General features: G+C 38.8%; 1 protein-coding gene across 1 annotated transcript; it reads left to right on the top strand.

Annotated features, from left to right (window-relative positions):
- The first annotated feature begins 19,187 nt into the window (after positions 1 to 19,187).
- LOC137634631 (keratin-associated protein 2-2-like) lies at positions 19,188 to 19,625 on the top strand. Its single transcript, XM_068367102.1, has one exon. The coding sequence runs from the start codon at positions 19,188 to 19,190 to the stop codon at positions 19,623 to 19,625; it is 438 nt and encodes a 145-aa protein (XP_068223203.1).
- Positions 19,626 to 20,134: the final 509 nt, after the last annotated feature.

Genomic DNA, 20,134 nt, shown 5'->3' with positions numbered 1-20,134 from the left:
GCCACCAAACCTTTTTGAAAACTTGTAATGTAAGTGAAGAATATTGATACAGTACAATAATTTGTGATTTATCTTCTAGGAAACATCATCATAACTGAGGGAAAAATGTTTACTTTTTGGTCATTGGATTGAAGGAAATTATGAATAATAAGAGTAAGTATTGGATTGAAATTTGGTTGCATACTAAGCAAATTTTACTGAAGCTATGGTGCATGGATATAACAATTTGAATGTGCTGCAGATAAGTTTTCAATTCTGTTAAGTGCACATTAAATATTATGACTTTCAAATCTCTAAGAGGGAATGCTTCGTTTAATCATTTAGTTTGATATTCTTTAAGATTTAGTATTCTTTGAAGTTCTATATGAAAGAAAAATTTTCCATTGGTTTTAATGGAATTTCCATAACAAAGAGAATTAGCATGACTTAAATTTCATTTAGCAATGTCTTTATCGTAACCTCATTAGGTTAAAGACACACTTGCATTCAAATTTTGTACTATGCAGAAAATCCATATCTCTGTTCCCTCTGGCAGTTTTTGCAACCCGAGCACCCCCTGAAGGAGGTCTGGTGCAGTTGTTAATCTTGAGCAATGCACTGTAGACTTTACTTGAACTTTAAAAAATTCCTAGTCAGTCAGTGAGCATAATGTGGTGCACTAAGCATTACTAAACTTTCTGCAGCATTCTTTTGGTCTTGTTTTGCTGCACCTACTCTTTATCATTCTACTTTACCACCCTTCCTGTTTCATTTCATCCAACTTGCTGTTAAACTTCTTTTGCTTCATAGAAAAATTGCAGGTTGTAGTTACACATGAGTCCTGAATAGGCTCTCAGCCCCAGCAGATAGTATGGTCGAAGACTTAATCTATTGTCTTGAACCTCTACCTCTAGGACTACCCACTTTTTAGCCTTCTACATTACCTACCATTATATATTAATCATACCTCTTACTATCCAATCTCTTACTTCTGCTTGGTGCAAGAGCAGGCGTTTCTCCACGTTCCAACATGGCACTGACTGGACTTCCTGTCCCCAGTGTTGTACCATATGGGAAACTTTCTTGAATTCATACAATTCTCAGAGATGCTCTATTGGCATTCCCTACTTGTCTTGGCATGTTGTTTGGATATGGTGTAATGTATTCATATTTTGATAGTATTTTCACACTGATTATTATTATTATTATTATTATTAAATGCTAAGCTACAACCCTAGTTGGAAAAGCAGGATGCTATAAGCCCAGGGGCCCCAACAGGGAAAATAGCTCAGTGAGGAAAGGAAACAAGGAAAAATAAAATATTTTAAGAATAGTAACAACATTTAAATAAATATTTCCTATATAAACAATAAAAACTTCAACAAAACAAGAGAAAGAGAAACTAGATACAACAGTGTGCCTGAGTGTACCCTCAAGCAAGAGAACTCTAACCCAAGACAGTGGAAGGCCATGGTACAGAGGCTATAGCACTACCCAAGACTAGAGAACAATGGTTTGATTTTGGAGTGTCCTTCTCCTAGAAGAGCTGCTTACCATAGCTAAAGAGTCTCTTCTACCCTTACCAAGAGGAAAGTAGCCACTGAACAATTACATTGCCGTAGTTAACCCCTTGGGTGAAGAAGAATTGTTTAGTAATCTGAGTGTTGTCAGGTGTATGAGGACAGAGGAGAATCTGTAAAGAATAGGCCAGACTATTCGGTGTTTGTGTAGGCAAAAGGAAAGAACCGTAACCAGAGGGAAGGATCCAATATGGTACAGTCTGGCCAGTCAAAGGACCCCCTAACACTCTAGCGGTAGTATCAATGAATATCGGGTACTGGAATTATCTTTGGGGTAATTTCAAGTGTGTTAACTGGGCCTTTATGAAAGGCTTGAAGTGTAGCGCTGTATATATATTGGTTATGAATTATATTTTTTTCAACAGTTCTGGTGGTTTATTGCAGAAGATTTAACTCTTACTTCATCATAGGTAGACTACAGTACTTTGTTCCTGTGTTGAAATATCAGGATTGATTTTTAGTAACTACCCCAAAAATGGTTTTTACAATGACACTGATTGTTTCTAAAACTTAGCAAGGAAAAATTAGACAGTATGTCCCCATTGTCCATTGAATTAGTATCCGAGAACATTTTTCAATAACTTCTCGGTGAAATTTCATTCTGATCTCTTCTGGTTGGCCATTATTATGTTACATATCCAACCATAGCAAATGCTGCTGAATGACGTCTGGTTAAAGCAATTAACCATGTCTTTTCTTAAGTTCATTATTAGAGCCTCACAAAACATTGACTACTGTCAGTCTTCCTTCGTCTCTACATCAGGTATTCCAGCAATTTTTCTCATCTATAACCTAACCTTAGGTGGTATGATATTTCTTGTGGAATTATTTCCCAAATTTGTTTATTACAGTGAACCCTCGTTTATCGCGGTAGATAGGTTCCAGACGCGGGCGCGATAGGTGAAAATCCGCGAAGTAGTGACATCATATTTACCTATTTATTTAACATGTATATTCGGACTTTTAAAACCTTCCCTTGTACGTAGTACTGTTAACAAACCACCCTTTAATGTACAGAACACTTAATGCATGTACTACAGCACCCTAAACTAAAACAGGCACAAATATTAAAGGCGATTTTATATCATGCGTTTCCTAAACACCTAAAAAGCACGATAAAAAATGGCAACCAATGTTTTGTTTACGTTCATCTCTGATCATAATGAAGAAACAAACTCATTTAGTGTACACATATATGTATAGGTTAGTTTTTGCATCGATTATATTGATTATACAGTACAGTACTGTATGTTGATTTTTTTATTACCAATGTTTTAGTTTACGTATTTTTCTTAGGACTTCCAAATGAAATCTTTTTCTTTATGACGCCGCCTGAAACGACGGCGTGTACGCTCAGTAAACAACCACGCTCAGAACAAACAAGGCATTTAACGCGCATGATGATAGTGATAAATAATGATACAGTACATACAGTATTTACAGTAAAAGCATTTACAAAATATGTTACCTTACAAATATAAATCATACAGTACTTGTACGTAGCAAAGCAGGAAAACAATTTGAGAGAGAGAGAGAGAGAGAGAGAGAGAGAGAGAGAGAGAGAGAGAGAGAGAGAGAGAGAGAGAGAGAGAGAGAGAGAGAGAGAGATTGTTTTACGTACGTAAATGTAAATTTTAAACAAAAAAAATATGATAGGTTACAACATGTAGACTTTTAAAACCTTCCCTTTAACTTAATGCATACAGTACGTACATTACTAAACTATAAAACAGGTTAAAGTAAAAAATAAAGATTGTTACTGTACTCACCACGAAAGAAGTTGAAGAAAAACTTGAATGGTGATGGCGATGAATTTGCTGCACAGTAGAAATGATGATGATGAAGCTGATGATGTGTTCTACTGTGCAGTCAATGATAGTATTTTACGTCTCTTCAGACGGAGGTGTCTTTTCCTGGGACACCTCTTCAACTTCTTCCTGGGAAACTTCTTCAATTTCTTCCGAAGGCGTACTAGCAGGAGGAACTGGCTCTTTTTTGCGAGGCTGGAAGAACATTGTGATCGGAAGTTGTTGCCGCTGCTTCTTTTTTCGATCCAAGAGCATCCTGTAGGGAGTCATGATGTCATCGACCTTATTTGAGAATTGCATCGAGCGAACCATATCCTCGTCCCACTCTTGTAACATTTCTTTCGCCTCCTTCATATGGTTGCAGAACTTGGCAAGCCGTTTTAATGTTAGCCCGTTTCTTCGACATTTTCTTGGGTCTCTTCCTGGGTACCCTCACTCTCTTCCTCACTTGCCGATTTCGTCAGGTCTTCGAGGTCTGCGTCAGTTAGGGGCTGGGAATGGCAGTCCAACAACTCGTCGACGTCTTCAGTCGTCATGTCGCCAAACCCGTCACCTCCAATTATGGCAGCCAACTGCACAGATTTCCGTATTGCAGAGTGTTGGATTTCCGACGGAGTAAATCCCTTGTCGTCGTAAACAATATCGGGCCACAGCTTCTTCCAGCTCGCATTCACGGTTGCAGGTTTCATCTCTTGAAGTGCCTTTTGAATATTCTGCAGGCACGTGGCTATAGTGTACTGCCGCCAGTACGTTTTCAAGTTGAAATCTTCATCCTCGTCATCTTGGGCAGCATCCACACACGCAACGAGGTCCGCCAAGGTATTCTTCGTGTAGAGGGCCTTGAACGCCCTGATAACCCCCTGGTCCATCGGTTGAATTAATGACGTGGTGTTGGGTGGCAGGAACTCAACCTGAACGCCCTCACGCGACAGGTCAGTTGCGTGTCCACCAGCGTTATCCATAAGGAGAAGGATCTTGAATGGCAAGCCCTTCTCTAAGAGATATTCATGGACTTGCGGGATGAAACACTGGTGGAACCAGTTGGAGGTCAGCATCTTCGTAATCCATGCTTTTTTATTATGCATCCAGTACACGGGAAGGAGATTCTTATTTTTATTTTTCAAAGCGCGAGGATTTTTAGACTTATAAATAAGCCCCGGCTTTAACAAAAATCCAGCAGCATTGCCACACATCACGAGGGTAACGCGATCCTTGAATGCCTTAAAGCCAGAGGCTTTGGCTTCCTCTTCGAACAGGAAAGTTCGCGACGGCATTCTCTTCCAAAACAAGCCGGTTTCATCCATATTAAACACTTGTTCCGGCTTGTATCCACCTTCAGCGATAATGTTCTTGAAAGTCTGGTTCACGTAAGTTTCAGCAGCGGCAGTGTCAGCGGAAGCAGACTCCCCATGCAGGGAAACGCTTTTCAGGGCGAAGCGTTTCTGAAACTTCGCGAACCATCCTTTGCTTGCGGAAAAACGTTTCTGAGGCTGGGAATCAGTGGATGTCCCTGGTTGAGGATCATCTGCATCATCATCATCTTCAGCATGGTTGCCGTCGTCGTCTTTAGGTTCCTTTGCAGCAAAATTCTCATATAAGCTCAAAGCCTTTGTTTGGATGGTGTTCGTATCCAACGCTATGTTCTTCTTCCGGCAGTCGGCAATCCACACAGCTAAAGCACCTTCCATGCGTACGATCGTTTTATTACGCGTTGTAACGACTCGCTTCGCTGATCTGCTAAAGGTGATTGCAGCAGTCTTTCTAATGTTCGCCTCGTCCTTTTTGATATAGCGAACGGTGGATTCGTTGATGCCAAAATGGCGGCCGGCGGCCGCGTAACTTCTACCATCTTTTAACATGTCGAGAAGCGTAACCTTCTCAGCTATCGTCATCATCCTTCGGTGGCGTTTAGGCTCACTACCAGCCTTACTAGAAGCAGAACGCTTGGGAGGCATTGTACAGTAGGATTTAACAGAAAGTTCAACAAAAAGTTCAACTTAAAACAGTCGCACACAGCACAGATTAAACTTCACAAACTTAAGAACGTCTACTCAGCAATACGCGGAAAGAGAAAGTGAACGATCCAGCCCCGCGAGAACTTTGATGCTGCGGGTAGAAGATGCGGGCAAAACACCAATCACAGGCTAGATAACAAAACTTGAGTTTTGATTCGTCATCTATCAGCGCTTGAACCAATCACAACCCGTCTTACAGTACTATGATGCGTTGGTTACTCATAGAAGATGCCCCGCGCATAATGAACGTATGTAGATTAAGTACAATACCGTAATAATAATAAATAATGATAATAATACTGTACAGTAATAATAATAATAATGATAATAATAATAACAATAATAATTTTATTAACAACAACAACAATAATAATAATAATAACAATAATAATAAAAATTTACGTACGCTATTTTACGCCTCTCTCTCTCTCTCTCTCTCTCTCTCTCTCTCTCTCTCTCTCTCTCGTACGCTTACAGTATTCGAAATGTGATTTTTGCAACAAAGAATATTATTGGATGCAGTACTGTACTACGTACGTATACATACAAAAGATTCATGGAAAAGAAGCACATCCATTACAGTACACACCATTCTAATATGGTATGACTGCATCTGATTTGCGTTTCATGTTCGATTTAATTTTACTACGTACTGAATTATCGTATGATTACATTCTCTTTTCGTGTTTTATTTCTTTCTGTGCTGAATTATATATCATATGTAATGCAATGAACAATCAGTAAGAGCAGATATTACTAATTACAGTATTAATGGAATTACAGGTAACAAAATATCGTATTTGGTTGTCTTCAGATTTCGCGGTATTTTCGAATTTTCCGGAAAATCCGCGATATGTATATATATATGGGTTATGGGAAAACCCCGCGAAGTGGTGAATCCGCGATTGTCGAACCGCGAAGTAGCGAGGGTTCACTGTACCTGCAACGTTTGAATGACATAATCAAACATGTATTACCTCTGGGAAGTAAAGTTATGTTTTAGAATATGCCTTGCACATCTTCAGGGGGTATTGTCATTAGTGTAGCTAACACCATGCATTGTAAACATACCAAGCGCATCTTTAGTGTCCATTTGGGCCTAGAGTTGCACTATATATTTTGGGTTCCCTCCAATTTAACCGAAAGACTTCCCTTGCTGCAGTGCCAGCCTTGTGGCCGAAACTCTGTTGGATATAGGATATGTAGGCAATGGTTTCATCAAATAAAAGAAATACACCAAAGTGAAAAGGGTAGTTTTTTTTATAAATTTATCATTACTTATGTAAAACTTGCCTAAATATTTTACTTTGCATTGTATCAGTATATAGAGCAGTGCTCTACTTGCTGTTAATAAGGTTAACTTTGCTTCCAGTGGATTGTGAAGTTAGCTTATTGTCATTAGCCTACTGTTATGACTGTATGAGCTTAGTGTTTCCTTTTCTGTTTAGTTATGGTGGAATTCTCGCCCAACTTTCTCATTTTATTTTTTAGCTTTCGTTCTAGTTGAACATATCCTTCCTAGCCATAAGGGTCAGATTTCATTACTCCAAAAGTGTTAGAATTTCTGTTTAAAATTTGCATTATCTGTGTAAAATTAGCTAATGATTAAGGGAAAATTAAGTCTTTGGGAATTTAGTTAATGGTTGTATGAAAATTTAATTATCATCATTTTAATTATGATAGAAAATTAGTGTACAAATTGCTTTTCTGGGGTTAAATTATAACTACATTTTTCCCTTTTGCCTTTATAATTTTATTCAACCAGTTAATTTCCTCTCTATTTGGCATGTTTTATTATGGTTTACAATTAATTTGGATCCCCTTGTAAATTAAACCGTTCATGATATTAATGAACTTGATTTAGGATATTGTTAGTGCTTAGTTGTAACTTTGAACATAGGGAATATTTTATTTTAATTTGCTAAATTTGTGACTTCTTTTATGGAGAAGGATAAAACTTCAACATAAATACTGCCTAAAGAATGTACTATAAAAGAGGCAATTTAGCAGTGAATCTTGATTGGTGATCTAAATTACCCTAGACTGTACTTCAAAATAATGTTCAGTATTTGTACTGTATTTTGTTTTTCTATTTTACAGATTGGAATTTATCAATGAATGCAGGAAATGCCGATATAAAAAAAATGTAGTGTACCCTTTCTCTGGATGAGTATTCAATTACAGTACTTGAATGGGCAATAATGGGGTCTCATGGCAATGCAGATAATAAGTCTTAAATAGTAGAAATATTTTTTTAGTTATGGTATTCACCAGTTACAATTATCTTTATTTTTTTATCAATTATTGCCAGTTTACTTAATAAGGATAATTGAAGAAAGTAGGCTTACATATGCAGTGTAGGGAGTTACTCTTAATGTATGAAAACAAACCTGAAAACTGTCATTTACAGTATACTGTACAGTACTTAATTTGTAATGAATTACACTACTTCAGTATTATTTAAGCAAGGAAAAGTATTTAAGAAATTATGCTGTAGTTGTTAGTAGCATTACATAAAAGTTTTAATTAGTCCAAACTGTTGAAATGTTTTTTGAAAACTTTGTAATGCAAGTTCTAGATATTGATAGATCATATGAATAGTTGTAATTTATCTTCCAGGAAACTTCATCATAGCTGGGGGAAAATTTTTGGCCATTGGAGAGAGAGTAATGAACAGGAGTAGTAAGTATTTGATCCAAATTTGGTTGCATAGTGAGCAAATTTTATTGTGCTGTGGTGCAAGGATCTACTAATTTGCATGTACTGCATATACAAAAGTTTTCATAGTAAAGTTCTGTTATAAACTAATGCAATTTGTAGATTTTTCAAAACTTATTCATTTTCATGACTTAAATAGCTAGAGGAAAAGTGCAGTTTAGTCATTTAGCTAGAATTTAATCTTTTTAAATTTTCAGTATTCTTTTGAAGTTTGTATATGAATAAAAGGTTTCAATCGGTACTAATGGGACTAGCATAACAATTTAAGTTAACAAGACAAGTTTTTCATTTAGAAATTTATCTATCATAACCTCATTAGGTTACAAAACTATTGTGTGCAAATTTTACACTATGCAAAATGCAGTCTTTGTTCCCTCTGACAGTTCTTGCAATCATGCACTCTCTGAAGAAGGTCTGTATGTAGTTGGTGCTCCATGTGCAGTGTACTGAAAGCTTTGACTTGAAGATATTGACATTCTTTCGGCCCAACTTCTTTAGTGCACATAATGTGGTGCACTAAGCTTTGCTAAACGGTCTCTGCAGTAATCTTTTTGTCTTTTTTGCTACACCTACTCTTTATCCTTTTTATCTTGCTTCCTGTTCCTCTCATCCAACTTGCTGTTAAACTACTTCTGCATTATAGCGCCATTGCAGGTACTTTTAGTTTTGCATTGGTCCTGAATAGGTTCCTAACCCAAACATTTAGTGTGATAGAAGCCTTGATCTAAAATCTTCGACCTCTGGTTGTGGGACTACCCACTCTCCAGCCTTCTATGTTACCTCTTGTTATAGATTTATCATCCTTCTTGCTGTCCAAAAAAGTATTTCTACTTGATGGTGCAACAGCTGGTGTTTCTCCACGTTCCACCCTGGCTCTGAATGGACTTCCCAACCCCAGGTTGGGCAATATGGTTAAATTTCTTGAATTCATCCTAGGCTCCATAGGTACTCTGGTAGTATTCTCTACTTGTGGTAGTTGTAGCATCTAGTATTTTATATTCATATTCTGATAATTTTTTCACACTGAGCCAATGAATTTTTTTTAGGTAATTCTAAGTATCTATTAATAGTCATTATGAAAGGCTTTAGCCTAATTGTAGTATTGCTTATTGATTATGGATAATCAATAGTACTGGTGGTTTATTGTTGAGGACCTGACTCTTACTTTGATAAGTAAACTGGGGAGCATTGTTCCCTTATAAAAATTTCTTGATTCATTTTAGTGACAACCCATAAATGGTTACATTAATGACATACAGTAGTTTTTGAATCTTGGGAAGGCTATTGAATTAGCGTAGCTGACAACATTGTTCAATTACTTGTGAAATTTCATTGTGATCTATTCTGGTAGGCCATTATGGGTATTTAGTTCATGTCCAACTGTAGCTCGAACTGCTGAATGGACTCTTGGTTAAAAGAATGAACTATGTCTTAAGTTAATTATTAGAGCCTCAAAAAACATGGACGGGAGTAGTAGCATACTGTCGGTATTCTTTATCTCTATGACAGGTATTCCAGTGATTTTACCATCTATAACCTAACCTTAGTTGGTATAGTAATTCTTGTGGAATAATTTCCAAAATTTTGCTCATTACCTGTAACTTATGAATGATGTATTCAAACATGTATTACCTCTGGGAAGTAAAGTTTGGCTTTAGAAAATGCCTTGCACATCTGAAGTAATGGTTATCATCAGTGTACATAACACAGTACCTTGTAGACATAGCAAGCTCATCTTTGCAGTGTCCGTTGGCCTTGGTTGTACCATACGGTTTTGGGTTTCCCACCAATTGAACTGAAGAGCTTCACTGGCTGCAGTGCCAGCCACGTGTCCCCAAACTCTATTTGGTATAGGATATGGAAGTAAAGGCTTCATCATTTAAAAGAAATACTAATGAAAAATGGTAATTTTAATCAATTTATAAATGTAGGCTTTATGTAAAACTGGGCCAAATATTTTGCTTCGTATTTTATCAGTACATAGGCTACATAGAGCAGTTTTGTACTACCACTGGAGACTGAATCAAGGAATATGACTTTGCTTTAGGTGCATTACAGAGTTGGCTTCTTGTCATTACTGTGATGGCTGTATGAACATCATGCTTTCGGTTTATATTTTGTTATGTTAATTTTTTTTGTTAGTTTCTCATTTTATTTTGGTTTTCGTTCAACGTCCACCTAGGTGCTGAATAGGCCATATTCTCCCCAGCCATATGGACCAGATTTCCTTAATCAAAGTGTCAGAAATATTTTAAAAATTGCATATTTCATTAATCCAAGTGTCGGATATATTTAAAAATTTGTATAAACATTGTTTTAAAATTAGCTAACTGTTGTGTGACAATTAAGATATTAAGATGGAAATTGTGGTAGAAAGTTAGTGTTAAAATCACTTTTTCTGGAGGGTAAGTTCTAACTAATTAGATTTTCCCTTTGAGTTTTTAATTTGATTAAAACTATTAATTTCTTTTTTTTTTATTTTGGCTTTATTGTGGTTTTTAATTAATTTAGTTTTCATGTAAATGGAACGGTTCATGAAAATATTAACTTTATTTAGGATTTTGGATGTACCTTGTTGCAATTTTTAGCATAGGGAATATATTTTAATTTGCCAATTTCTTTTTGTGACTTGCTTAGATTCTTCATGGAGGAGAACTAAACTAATCAAATATTGCTTTAAAGATGGGCTGTAAAAAGGGATAATTTGTTATTGAAGTTTGATTGGTGATAGTACCAAAGACTGTACTTCCAAGAAATTAAATTTTATTCCATAACGGCTATCTTCAGTATTCGCTTTTTTCTGTTTTTAGATTGGAAATTCTCAGCAAAATCAGGAAATCGATGTCTAGAAAGAGTTACCCTCTCTCTGGATGTGTATTTAATTACAGTATTTGAATAGATAATAGGTTCTTATTGTATAGCAGAAGAGAAATAAGAAATATTAGATAGAAATAGTTTCATGGATATAGTTATATGGATATAGCATTTACCAGTTAAGTTTAATTATCTAGTGAGGAGAAGAATAGATTACCAGTTTATTTTATTTTGAATGATTTATGAAAATAGGCGTATACCTGCAGTGTAGGAACTTTAATGTTGGATAATAAACATAGAAATAATTTATACTTTAATAAATTACTCTTGTTCAGGATTACAGTATTGCAATTGAAACAAAGGAAAATTATTTAAAAAGTTGTACAGCAGTTGTTAGTGACATTACATTAAAGCTTTAAATAAGTTGCCAAACTGTTTTGATAATTTTTTGAAAACTTGGTAATGCAAGTTATGAAATATAAATAGATAGTATGACAATTTGTAATTTATTATCTTCTAGGAAACCTCATAATTGAAGGAAAACTGTCCATTTTTGGTCTCTGTATTGATAGAAATTATGAAAAATAGAAAGTATCTAATTAAAATTTGGTTGCATACTAAGTAAATTTTGCTGAAGTTATGGTGCAAGGATCTACCAACTTGCATATACTGCACATATGAAAGTTCTCTTAATAAAGTTTGTTCGTAAACTGTAAATACGTAGATTTTTTTCAAAACATTATTATGATTTGGATAGCCATAGAGGAAATGTCTAATTTATTCATTAAGTCAGAAATTAATATTCTTTAAAGTTTGTTAACTCAAGTTTTTATATGAAAGGAGGTTTCCATTGGTATAAAATGTTAATTCCATAACAAATAGGGTTAGCAATATGTATTTTTTAATTTAAAAATATCTTTATTGTAACCTCTTAGGTTTATTAGGTTAAGAACCCTCTTGTACACAAATTTTGCACTTTGCAGAAAATCCCATCTGTTCCCTCTGGCAGTCCTTGCAACCACTGTACCCTCTGAAGGTGGTTTGTGCAATGCAAAGCAAGCTTTACTTTTAGGTCTTTACAACATCATTTCAGCCCTAGTCCGTCGGTGCACATAATTTGGTGCACTGTAAGCGTTACTAAAATGTATCTGCAGCAATCTTTTGATGTAATTACTCTTTAGACATCAATTTTACCTCCCTGTTTCCTCGCCTCTAACTTGCTGTGAAATTTAGACATAGCAACTGCATCTTCGCAACGTCCATTGGGTGTAAAGTTTCACCACATATTTTGGGAGTTTTGCTTCAATGGAACTTAAGAAGAACTTCCTTGACTACAGTGCCAGCATTGCGGCCCAAATTAGCTGCTAAAAATTCCTTGTATACCTTTTTCTGAAGTTGGCTTGATGTTTGATAACCATGATTAAATAAAGTAATTGTTTTACAATATGTATAGCTTTGATATTTTATCTAATTAATAGCTATCTCTTGCACCAATGCATGGATATTAGTTATAGATTACTGTAGCTTACAAATGATTCCGACCAAGATTACTGCAACTTACAAATAATTCCAACCTTAGACATAGTTATTACAAGATGATTGATAGAATGTGAAACTTGACAAATTCCAGGGGTTTGACTTCCACCACACAATGGCTCTGTATCTTATCTAACATAATTCTTTCTTGTGCATTTCAGTTTTGAGTTGTGCACTGCTTAAGCATACCATTCCACGATATTTGAATAGTTATCTCCCAAATGTCTAAAGATAGCCCAATGATGTGGCTGCTAGCAGGGGTGGAAGATGTTTAAAACAGAAGTTGTGACATATTAGTGGTGAAATTCATGATTGCAGAGACAGAGCGTCTAATTTCTTTATGCTTAAAGAACAGTAGGTAATGACCATATGAAATTTATTTTTCTAATAAACAGGTTTGGGATAGGGATAATTCTATCCATTAGCTTTGAATATAAAAAGTTTCCAATTAAGACAGGTTGATAGTATAAATGCTATTGAACTGTATTCTGTAACAGTACAAAATACTAACAATGGTAAATTACAGAAGTAATGCTGATACGAACTATATATTGCAGATTATGTGGGAGGTTAAAGTTTATGAGTCCAGTGACGTAAATTTTACCAAAAATGGAAGATGTATTATTTTTTTCCAAGAAATTAAAATTCTTAATAAATCTAATTGGTGATTGAGACCATGTAAATGGTTATTAGAATACAAGTATGCCTTTTAATGGTATAATTATAAAATTTAATTATGTATTTTAAAAGGTTTAATTAAAGCCTTTTCTTTTGAAAGAATTTAATAGATTGCCAAACCTTGCATTGAATCTGGAAGAACATAGATTTTATACAATTTGTTATTTTCAAAATGTATAAGTTTTAATCTTTTTCATCCACGTCTCATTTTGCAGTCATTCATTTATACACATTATTTTATTATTCTTACATCATACTTTTCCCTTTTATCCTTTTCTAAGCATTCTCCTAGTCTTACTCTTGTCTGCTTGACAATTTTCTTCTTCCTTCATGTTCCTACTCGGCTGTTCTTAGTTCTGTTTATCTTGCATTTTTTCCCTTATATTCTTTGTTATATTAATATTTGTATTCTATTTAATATTCCCTTTTTTTTTTTTTTTCTTTAGTGCTTTTGTATCTTATATTTTTTATAATTGTCCTGTTCTTTTTTTCTTTTTCCTTATGGTTTTCTGCTTTAGTTTTGGCTTTGCATTTATTCTAAATTTTTTCTTTCTTTGGGTTGTTTTCTATTAGGCTCTATATTTTCCATATCACTTTTTATTGATTTAGTATATTTTGGTTATCTTTAATAACTTTCTAGTCATTCATCTGAATTTTATATAATGTGTTGATAATTTTAGTGTACTGTTTACGTTATGCTGATCTTTTCTGATATGTATATTATCCTAATCGTTATTTTGTTCTTATTTTCTTTTTGCTCATCTGTGGTGCATTTTTATCTTCTATGCTTGTTTTGTACGCCCTTGTTTTAATTATATCACTTTTATCAAGTCTTTTTGCCCTTGGCTATTTTTTATTAATTGGTTTTAAACCTGTTTTAATCTGTTTATGCTAAAACTAGAATATTTACCGAAGCGAACATAACCCAAAATGGCTGCCGATACCTCGGCAGGACAATCGCTTCCAAAACTAAAAACCACCATATTGGAAACAGAACAAATGCCCGGTACTGTCAAAAGCTGCCAAAACAAACTATGGTACTTAACATTGGTAAGGGTGAAGTAGCAACGTCAGTCATGTTGAAATAACGAGAAACTCTTCGAAAAAACACTGTGCCCAAAAAACTCACCTTGTTTGCAAGTTCCAAATCAGAAGGATGACTTGGTGAGCGCGAGTGGTAGGTGTCGGTAGGGTAACCCAACTGTATTCTCTAGGGCCTGTCACGGCCCTCCCCCTTTGATGAAGGGATTATCTAAATGGAAGACAGCCTGTGAATAGTGTTTTACAAACGCCCTTGTTAGATATACGACACCAACAAGGTGCTCGCGCGAGGGTTGTAACCTCTGCATTCCATGCTTTTAATTTTCTCTGGTATATTTGGAAGATTTATATCAGATAAAGTACAAAGAAGGACTTTTCACCGGGCGTCACAGGTCTCTCCCCAGAAATAGATTTTTCCTTCGTCAAAATCCCTTTATTTACTCTACTAAATTAGCTCCCAAATTCTCCTTTGCCAGTTTGTTCTTTAGATGTTCTTCACCTGAGTTTGTCTTGCATTCATTCTACTTTTTTCTTCATATTTTATTAAACCTCCTTCTGATGTCCAGATAGCATATCTTTTTATTTTCATATTTACATCACATTTTGTTCGACTTTCCTTTTGCAGGTTTTCTTTACTTCTCATATTTCAGATTTTTTTCAGTCTTTCTCAAAACCTCCAACCGTTCTTGTTCTTCATTTCTCTTTCTACATAGTTCTATAAAGAAGTTTCATTGACTAATTGCTCTTTTTTTTCACGTTGTCCTTCAGATTTTGTTCTACTTTGAAGACCAGTGAATTTGTCCTATAGTATGTTTGATGACCAATGGTGAGCCGAAGAGAATATTGGAAGACCAAGAGAGCCTTGCAGAGTATTGGAAGCCCAAGGGCGCATTGCAAACTACTTGAAGACCAATGGCGCATTGCAAACTATTTGAAGACCAAGGGCGCATTGCAGACTATTTGAAGACCAAGGGCGCATTGCAGACTATTTGAAGACCAAGGGCGCGTTGCAGAGACTATTTGAAGACCAAGGGCGTGTTGCAGGGACTATTTGAAGACCAAGGGTGCGTCGCAGAGTATTCGAAGGCCAAGGGTGCGTCACAGAGTATTTGAAAATTTGACGACCAAGGACACGTCAAGAGTGTTTCAAGACAAAGGTCTCGTCACAGAGACTATTGTAAAGACCTACCCGCGTTGCAGAAACTACAGATCATGTTGCAAAAGCAATGTTGCAGACCAAGAGCATGTTGCAAAACCATGTTGCAGACTAAGAGCAAGTTGCAGAGGTCCTATTGCAGACCAAGAGCATGTTGCATGTTGCAGCCCAAGGGCATGTTGCATGTTGCAGCCCAAGGGCATGTACAAGAGCCATTTTCCAGATCAAGGGTGTTGCAAGATCCATGTTGAAGACCTAGAACATGTTGCAAGAGGCATGTTACACACCAAGTGTAAGTTGTAAGATCACGTAACAGACCAAGAGTATGTTGTAAGAGCCATGTCGTAGACCAAGAAAATGTTGCATGAGCCATGTTAGACAAAATGTTGTAGACCAGAAAATGTTGCAAGAAACATTTTGCAGACCAAGAAAATGTTGCAGACCAAGGAAATGTTGCAAGAGCCATGTTGCGGACCAAGAGCATGTTGCAAGTGCCATGTTGCATACTGAGAACATGTTGCAAGACAAGAGCATGTTGCACACCAAGATTATATTGCAAGAGACATGTTGCAAGTCAAGAGCATGTTGCAGACCAAGAACATGTTGCAAGAGCCATGTGGCAGGCAAAAAAAAGTGTTTCAAGAGCAATGTTGCAGACCAAGAGTATGTTGCGCAAGCCATGCTGAAGACAGCATATTGCAGACCACGAGTTTGTTGCAAGAGCCATGTTGCAGACCACGAGCTTGATGCAAGAGCCAAGTTGCAGACCACGACCATGTTGCAGACCACGGCCAGGTGGCAAGAGCCATGAACGACCATGTTGCAGACCACAACCATGTTGTAGATCACGACCATGTTGCATACCACAAACGTGTTGCAAGAGCCATGTTGCAGACCACATCTGTATTGCAAGAGCCATGTTGCAGACCAAGACCCTGTTGCAAGAGCCATGTTGCAGACCATGACTGTGTTGCAAGAGCCATGTTGCAAACCACGCCCATGTTTCAGACCAGGCCCATGTTGCAAGAGCCATGTTGCAAACCGCAACCGTGTTGCAAGAGCCGTGTTGCAGACTAACTCCATGTTGCAGACCACGCCTATGTTGTAAGAGCCATGTTGCAGACCACGACAGTGGTGCAAGAGCCATGTTGCAGACCACAGCAGTGTTGCAAGAGCCATGTTGCAGACCACAACCATGTTGCAAGAATCATATTGCAGACCATACCCATGTTGCAGACCACGACCCTGTTGTAAGGTCCATGTTGCAAGAGATGTTGAAGACCATGCCCATGTTGCAAGAGCCATGTTGCAAACCACACCCATGTTGCAGACCATGCCCATGTTGCAGACCACACCCATGTTGCAAGAGCCATGTTGCAGACCACGCCCATGTTGCAGACCACACAATGTTGCTAGAGCCATGTTGCAGACCACACCCATGTTGCAAGATCCATGTTGTAGACCACGCCCATGTTGCAAGATCCATGTTGCAGACCACGCCCATGTTGCAGACCACGCCCATGTTGCAAGAGCCATGTTGCAGACCATGTCCATGTTGCAAGACCACGCCCATGTTGCAAGACCCGTGTTGAAGACCACATCCATGTTGCAAGAGCCATGTTGCAGACCACGACAGTGTTGTAAGATCCATGTTTCAGACAACGCCCATGTTGCAACATGCCCATGTTGCAGACCACACCCATGTTGCAAGAGCCCTGTTGCAGACCATGCCCATGTTGCAGACCAACTCCATGTTGCAAGAGCCATGTTGCAGACTAACTCCATGTAGCAAGAGCCATGTTGCAGACTAACTCCATGTTGCAAGAGCCATGTTGCAGGCTAACTCCATGTTGCAAGAGCCATGTTGCAGGCTAACTCCATGTTGCAAGAGCCATGTTGCAGACTAACTCCATGTTGCAAGAGACATGTTGCAGATCAAGCCCATGTTGTAGATCACACCCATGTTGCAAGAGCCATGTGCGGACTAACTCCATGTCGCAAGAGCCATGTTGCAGACTAACTCCATGTCGCAAGAGCCATGTTGCAGACTAACTCCATGTCGCAAGAGCCATGTTGCAGACTAACTCCATGTCGCAAGAGCCATGTTGCAGACTAACTCCATGTTGCAGATCATACCCATGTTGCAAGACCACGCCCATGTTACAAGACCACGCCCATGTTGCAAGACCACGCCACTGTTGCAGGACCACGCCCATGTTGCAAGAGCCATGTTGTAGACACCGCCCATGTTGCAAGAGCCATGTTGCAGGCCACCATGTTGCAAGAATCATTGCAGATCACACCCATGTTGCAAGAGATGTTGCAGACCACACCCATGTTGCAAGAGATGTTGCAGACCACACCCATGTTGCAAGAGATGTTGCAGACCACACCCATGTTGCAAGAGTCATGTTGCAGTAACTCCATGTTGCAAGAGTCATGTTGCAGTAACTCCATGTTGCAAGAGACATGTTGCAGACCACGCCCATGTTGCAAGAGCCATGTTGCAGAACACACCCATGTTGCAAGAGCCATGTTGCAGAACACACCCATGTTGCAAGAGCCATGTTGTAGACCACACCCATGTTGCAGACCACGCCCATGTTGCAAGACCACGCCCATGTTGCAAGACCCATGTTGCAGACCACATCCATGTTGCAAGAGCCATGTTGCAGACCACGACAGTGTTGTAAGATCCATGTTGCAGACCACGCCTATGTTGCAACATGCCCTTGTTGCAGACCACGCCCATGTTGCAAGAGCCCTGTTGCAGACCACGCCCATGTTGCAAGAGCCAAGCTGCAGACAAACTCCATGTTGCAAGAGCCATGTTGCAGACCAACTACACACCATGTTGCAAGAGCCATGTTGCAGACCAACTCCATGTTGCAAGAGCCATGTTGCAGACCAACTCCATGTTGCAAGAGCCATGTTGCAGACCAACTCCATGTTGCAGACTAACTCCATGTTGCAAGAGCCATGTTGCAGACTAACTCCATGTTGCAAGAGCCATGTTGCAGACTAACTCCATGTTGCAAGAGCCATGTTGCAGATCAAGCCCATGTTGTAGATCACACCCATGTTGCAAGAGCCATGTGCAGACTAACTCCATGTTGCAAGAGCCATGTGCAGACTAACTCCATGTCGCAAAAGCCATGTTGCAGACTAACTTCATGTTGCAAGAGCCATGTTGCAGACTAACTTCATGTTGCAAGAGCCATGTTGCAGACTAACTTCATGTTGCAAGAGCCATGTTGCAGACTAACTCCATGTTGCAAGAGCCATGTTGCAGACTAACTCCATGTTGCAAGAGCCAAGTTGTAGACCATGCCCATGTTGCAAGAGCCCTGTTGCAGACTAACTCCATGTTGCAGACTAACTCCATGTTGCAAGAGCCATGTTGCAGACTAACTCCATGTTGCAAGAGCCATGTTGCAGACTAACTCCATGTTGCAAGAGCCATGTTGCAGACTAACTCCATGTTGCAAGAGCCATGTTGCAGACGAACTCCATGTTGCAAGAGCCATGTTGCAGACTAACTCCATGTTGCAAGAGCCATGTTGCAGATCAAGCCCATGTTGTAGATCACACCCATGTTGCAAGAGCCATGTGCAGACTAACTCCATGTTGCAAGAGCCATGTTGCAGACTAACTACATGTTGCAAGAGCCATGTTGCAGACTAACTCCATGTTGCAAGAGCCATGTTGCAGACTAACTCCATGTTGCAAGAGCCATGTTGCAGACTAACTCCATGTTGCAAGAGCCATGTTGCAGACTAACTCCATGTTGCAAGATCCATGTTGCAGACTAACTCTATGTTGCAAGAGCCATGTTGCAGACTAACTCCATGTTGCAAGAGCCATGTTGCAAGAGTCATGTTGCAGACTAACTCCATGTTGCAAGAGCCATGTTGCAAGAGTCATGTTGCAGACTAACTCCATGTTGCAAGAGCCATGTTGCAGACTAACTCCATGTTGCAAGAGCCATGTTGCAGACCAACTCCATGTTGCAAGAGCCATGTTGCAGACCAACTCCATGTTGCAAGAGCCATGTTGCAGACCAACTCCATGTTGCAAGAGCCATGTTGCAGACCAACTCCATGTTGCAAGAGCCATGTTGCAAGAGCCATGTTGCAGACCAACTCCATGTTGCAAGAGCCATGTTGCAAGAGCCATGTTGCAGACTAACCATGTTGCAGACCAACTCCATGTTGCAAGAGCCATGTTGCAGACCAACTCCATGTTGCAAGAGCCATGTTGCAGACCAACTCCATGTTGCAAGAGCCATGTTGCAGACTAACTCCATGTTGCAAGAGCCATGTTGCAGACCACGACCCTGTTGTAAGATCCATGTTGCAGACCACGTCCATGTTGCAGACCGCGACCCTGTCGTAAGATTCTTGTTGCAGAGCACGACCCTGTCATAAGATCCATGTTGCAGACCACGTCCATGTTGCAGACCGCGACCCTGTCATAAGATCCATGTTGCAGACCGCAACCCTGTCGTAAGATCCATGTTGCAGACCACGTCCATGTTGCAGACCACGACCCTGTTGTAAGATCCATGTTGCAGACCGCCCATGTTGCAAGTCATGTTGCAGACCACCATGTTGCGAGAATCATATTGCAGACCACGTCCATGTTGCAAGAGATGTTGCAGATCACGCCCATATTGCAGACCACGCCCATATTGCAAGAGCCCTGTTGCAGATCACACCCATGTTGCAAGACCACGCCCATGTTGCAAGACCCACGTTGCCGACCACGACCATGTTGCAGACTAACTCCATGTTGCAAGAGCCATGTTGC

This window comes from Palaemon carinicauda, chromosome 3 (genome assembly GCF_036898095.1).
Source record: "Palaemon carinicauda isolate YSFRI2023 chromosome 3, ASM3689809v2, whole genome shotgun sequence".
Taxonomy (NCBI): domain Eukaryota; kingdom Metazoa; phylum Arthropoda; class Malacostraca; order Decapoda; family Palaemonidae; genus Palaemon; species Palaemon carinicauda.
The sequence above is the reverse complement of the archived record's forward strand: the minus strand, read 5'-3'. Positions and strand labels throughout refer to the sequence as shown.